Raw genomic sequence first — 6000 nt, forward strand, 5'->3', positions numbered from 1 at the left:
GTTACAAAGATTTGATTCAGTTGATATCAGGCATGTGCCTAGGATAAAAAATCAACAGGAAAATTATTGGACACAAATTTCTTTAAGCTATAAAGTATCCAAGGAGAAGCTAGAAGAGTTAATTGAAGTTAGAGAAAAAATGATTTCGACTAGCCTCCCCCCTTCAAAATTGTCAACGACAAAAATTGTGGGGGAGAAAGGCTTTGGAGAGATGACTAACTCGGAAAATTTTGAAATATTTTGAAAATTTTGAAAAATATGCGAAAACCAATTGTATAGTACTTATAAAACCCAACGGGGATGAAAAATCGAAATACCAAATACCAAGCTTTAAGTTACGTTATCATTGGGAACAAATTGTTTAAGAAAACTCCTGAAAGTGTTCTACTCAAATGCCTCAGTGAAACAAAGGCTTATTTAGAAATTTCAGACATCCATAGTGGGACATGTGGAGCTCATCAAGAAGACTCTATCTTCTTGACTAAATAAAACCATTTATTATATCATATTGAAATTTTTTACATCTATTATATCATATATATTATTTAATTTTAATTACTACCCATATATATAATTTATGAGTCATTCATTTATAGTCTTTTAACTTTGTTGTTTAGTGGTGAAGAAAACTAAAATTTGGTGATGGAGAATGAGAAAAATATTGAAATTTTTTACATCTATTATATCATATTACAATGTAAATATAAATAGTATTGAGCTTGATTATGTAACTTTAATTATTACCCATATATATAAAATATGAATAGTTCATTTATAGTCTTTTAACTCTGTTGGTTTGTGGTGAAGAAATCTAAAATTTGGTGATGCAGAAGCAAAACAATATTGAAAACTTATAAAATATTTTATAAATTTATATTACATATGGTCCTATTTATAAGAGACAATTTATTTTTAAGATACATCATCACATGAATGGGGGCCAACTTCAAAGGAGCTAATCAGATGAGCTTGAGCTTGTAGCTTCATCAGCATCAGAAACAGAATTTCCACTTGTCTCATCATTAGTTACAGACCTCTCACTAGAGGTTTGGGCTTCAGCTTCCTTAGCCTGTTCAATATTATCACCTTCAGCTCGCTCCAAGCTTGCAATCAGGGCTTCCAACTATTCTTTCCTGGTTGTTGCTACCCTTATCCCTACACCGAACTCTTTAGACGTTTCCTTCAGCTCAACAATAAGTCCACCTTTTGAGGCTGGCTTTTTCACAGCAGATGTCATGACAATATCTTCGACATGACTTCCTTCAAACAATTTATAGTGTACTGATAGAGCAGGTTTTCTTCTACTTGGTAGGTCATTAGTACTTAGAATCCCAGGGTGTTGACTCAGGATAATCCCATAAATCATGGAGGGGAAGGCAATAGGCAGCTTTACTGCATTGGTAGAAGCATGCTTGACAATTTGTTCAGACATAAACCTACCATAGTCGAATTTGAGTTTGGTTCCAACAACAAAGATAAATATTCCAAGGGTATTAGAAATTGCAGAAATGTGGTTGGTAGGCACCCAATTTGCAGATCCTATTTTATGCAATATGGCATACTTAACAGTCAGCTTCCTAGAAGGAAGATGGTTTTTACTAGGCCATTCCTTCACCTTCCTTGCTATAATTTCTCTACAGACCTCATTGTATGTAGCTTCCAATTCACATGCACCCTCTATACCTCTTCCTAGAAACTTGTTAATGACAGTGGGAGAAAATGTGATACACTTACCTCTCACAAAAACTTTGCAAAATTCCTTGTTGTTTTCATCAGCAATATCTTCAGGAATGTTGACAATGAATTCCTTAACCAATCCCTCATAGCACCGAGATAACCTAGCCACAGTCTTCATTAACCCAACATTCTTAATTAGGTCTATGACCTCTTTAACTTCAACAACATCCTTTCCTAAATCTCTCTCTACAGCCACCCTTCTTTGAATCACAAACTTCCATTTGGTAGCTCCATTAGATGGAAAGAGATATTATCCAAATGCACAGCAACAACCTTCACAGGGGACTTCCTCACAGTTGTCCTCTTCACAGGGGAGATGTCAGGGACATCTTCCTCAACATCTTCGTCAGACTCAGCAACTTCTCTAACCTTCCTTTTCTTCACATCAACTTTGCTCCAAGATTTGGAAGGACCTACACTGGCAGTCTTCTTAATTGTTTTACCTGACATCATTTCAGCCACAGATTTACCTTTTCTAGTCTTCATACGCTTAGCCGCACTAGGCTTTAAGTGATGAAGTAAGCTATCATCTTGATCATCAGACCTATCATCTTCTAGTTCAATCACCTTGTTTGCAGAATCATGCTTCTTAGAATGTGAAGCATTGGCAGTTGTAGATGCCACCGATTTTTTACCAGACACAGTTTTCCCTAGAGAGCATAAACCTTCAGCAACCATGTCCTTCTCATATCTAGAGGAATCGTCATCCTTCTCACTATGAGGTTCAACCTCAGGAGAGGGGTACATTCTAGACAGAGGAGTAGAGACTCCCTTCACAGAATGTCCTTCATTAAGGATTCTAGTGACTAGGTTTCTTATGACACGATTACTGTGGTGCATATCTTCCTTAGAACTAGTGGCATGAGTAGAGCTAGAAGGGATATTAGAGTTGTTACCTTGAGTGGGGCATGCAGAAGCTGATGCATCCATGGGATGGTTTGAGTCAGGGCCTTCGCCTGGGATAACAGACAGAGGGACCGCATCCAAAATTTCATCATCGAGAAAGTCCATGGAAGGAGTGCTATCCTTGTGAGTAGGCTTAGTAGTTTTTGAACCAGATGGAGTTTGATGTTGTGACATCTTGTCGTTTTTGTGGAAAAATTTCAGTTTCCCTAGCAGAGGAGTTTGAGGATGAAGCAGGGAATTGGAAATTTTTGAGTAGGTAGTGAGGTTACAACATCCCATAGTCACTTGTGCCATTGACATATTTCAAGATCCTTTTCACTTGGTTTATGTGACTCACCATTGATTCATCTTGATATCTAGCACATGAGTATACAACATCCCATAGTCACTAGTGCCATTGACATATTTCAGGATCCTTTTCACTTGGTTTATGTGACTCACCTTTGGTTCAGCTTGATATCTAGCACATACACCTACAGCTAAAGCAATGTCAGGTCTTCCTGCTGTGAGATATAGCAGACTCCTTATCATGCTTCTGTAGAGACTTTGATCCACACTGACACCATTTTCATCTTTAGACACTTTCAGATGAGTAGGAGCAGGTGTCCTTTTGTGGCTTATATTCTCCATGCCCAACTTCTTAACAATATTTTTGGCATATTTGCTTTGAGATAGAAAGATAGAATCTTCCATCTGCTTGACTTGTAGCCCAAGAAAATAGGTTAGTTCTCTAACAAGGCTCATTTCAAATTCAGACTGCATTTCTTCAACAAAATGTTGAACCATCTTATTTGACATCCCACCAAACACAATATCATCCACATATATATGAGCCACCATGAGTTTTCCTCCTTCATTTTTGACAAATAAGGTCTTATTAATGCCTCCCTTCCTGTATCCATTGTTAATGAGAAACACTGTGAGTCTATCATACCAAGCTCTAGAAGCTTGTTTCAACCCAGAAAGGGCTTTCCTCAACTTATACACATGCTTTGGAAGATTTGGGTCTGTAAACCCTTTAGGTTGTTCAACATACACTTTCTCATTTAAGTAACCATTTAAGAAGGCACTTTTCACATCCATTTGGAACAGTTTAAACTTCAGAATACATGCCACTTCGAGCAGTAATCTAATGGACTCCAGGCGAGCTACAGGGGCAAATGTTTCATCAAAGTCAACTCCTTAAACTTAAGTGTATCCTTGTGCTACCACTCTTGCTTTATTTTTAGTAACCACCCCTTTTTCATCAGATTTATTCTTGTAAACCCACTTTTTTCCAATAACATTTATTCCTTGAGGTCTTGGAACCAATTCCCATACTTCATTTCTCTTGAATTGGCCTAACTCTTCCTGCATGGCATTGATCCAAAATTCATCAGTTAAGGCTTCTTTGACATTCTTGGGCTCAATCTTGGACACAAAATAGGCATGTGAGATCACTTCCCTTGATCTAGTGGTGACTCCTTTATTTGGGTCTCCTATAGTGAGATCTTTTGGATGATCCTTCTTAATTCTGATAGAGGTTCCCTTATTAATTTTATCATCTTCAGGTTCAGCTTGAGTTGATTCACTCTCATTACTTTTGTCCAGGAGATCAGTTGGGGCATCATTCAGACATGTTTCAACATCGTCTATAACATCAGTCTCTTGATCATCAACAACAACATTAATAGATTCCATCATTACTTTTTTTCTGGAATTAAAAACCGTAAATGCTCTGCTGTTTGTTGAGTAACCCAGAAATATTTCTTCATCACTCTTGGGGTCCATTTTCCTTCTTTGTTCACGATTAGTCAAGATATAACATTTACTACCAAACACATGGAAGTATTTGACAGTAGGTCTTCTTCCTTTCTAGACTTCATATAAAGTGGTCGGGGTCCCTTTCTTCAAGGTTACTCTATTGTGAACATAGCAGACCGTGTTCAAAGCTTCAACCCAGAAGTGGTAAGGCAACTTCTTAGCATCAATCATAGCTCTAGCAGATTCTTGGAGAGTTCTATTTTTCCTTTCTACCACGCCATTTTGCTGAGGGGTAATGGGAGATGAGAACTCATGACTAATTCCTTCAGATGAACAGAATCCAGCAGATTTACTATTCTCAAATTCTTTCCCATTATCACTTCTGATTCTAATAACCTGACTTTCTTTTTTTCTTTGAAGTCTTAGGCAAAGATCTTTGAACACCTCAAACACATCAGATTTTTCCCTTATAAAATTTACCCAGGTATATCTGGAGAAGTCGTCCACCACAACATAAGCATACTTTTTCCCACCAAGAGTTTCCACCTGCATAGGTCCCATCAAGTCCATGTGGATAAGTTCCAACACTCTAGATGTGGTGTCATGTATGATCTTCTGATGTGACATCTTTGTTTGCTTTCCAATCTGACACTCACCACAAACTCTTCCTTCATCAATCTTTAATTTTGGGATTCCTCTAATAGCTTCAACAGATATAATCCTCTTCATTCCATTAAGTTCCTGATGGCCCAGTTTTTGATGCCATAGTTTCACTTCTTCTTTAGCTAGAGTACACATTGATGAATAAACAGTTTCTTAAGAATTCCACATATAGAAGTTGTCCTTAGACCTGACTCCTTTCATGATCACCTCATTTTTTTATTAGTAATCAAACATTCAGTTTTTGTGAAGTTCACATTTAGACCTTGGTCACATAGTTGACTGATGCTGATCAGGTTTGCATTCATTCCTTTAACAAGTAGCACATTATCAACATTAGGGACTCCAGGGCAGTTTAGCTTTCCAATCCCCTTAATTTCACCCTTTGCTCCATCACCAAAAGTCACATAGCTGGTGGCATGAGGTTGAAGGTTAATTATCAGGTTTTTGCTACCAGTCATGTGTCTGGAGCATCCACTGTCAAAATACCAATCTTCTTTGGCTGAAACTCTGAAGGAAGTGTGAGCTATCAAGTTAGTAGCACCAGCCCCAGAAACCCACTATTTTCTGTTAACAGGGATGTGGTGTTTGGGTCTAGGTTGATGATGAGTAGGATTAGGATAGCCATACAACTTAAAGCAGAATGGTTTTATGTGGCCAAATTTTCCACAATAATGACATCTCCATCTCTGTTGTTTTCCTTTATGTTGTCTTTCCTTGTGATGTTGAGACACCTGATGTGACTCTTCTTTTGTTTCTTGAGGTAGGTCCGACATTCAACTCTAATGTGTCCATACCCTTCACATTCATGGCACTGAACTACTTTGCCCTGTTTGGATTTTTCCTCAGATTTTATTCTTCTTCCAGCATCATTGGACCGACTAATGTCAAATGTGTTGTTCTTGACATTAGACTTTGACCTTATATCCATCCTTTTCAGGAGTTTGTTTAACT

The 6000-nt window shown here is 37.7% G+C and overlaps 1 protein-coding gene across 1 annotated transcript; it reads right to left on the minus strand.

Moving 5' to 3' along the window:
• Positions 1–1123: 1123 nt before the first annotated feature.
• LOC127122431 (uncharacterized) lies at positions 1124–1855 on the minus strand. The gene has a single exon (XM_051052770.1). It carries the CDS (start codon positions 1853–1855, stop codon positions 1124–1126), a length of 732 nt encoding a protein of 243 aa, XP_050908727.1.
• Positions 1856–6000: the final 4145 nt, after the last annotated feature.

This window comes from Lathyrus oleraceus, chromosome 2, assembly GCF_024323335.1.
Source record: "Lathyrus oleraceus cultivar Zhongwan6 chromosome 2, CAAS_Psat_ZW6_1.0, whole genome shotgun sequence".
NCBI classification, from domain to species: Eukaryota; Viridiplantae; Streptophyta; class Magnoliopsida; order Fabales; family Fabaceae; genus Lathyrus; species Lathyrus oleraceus.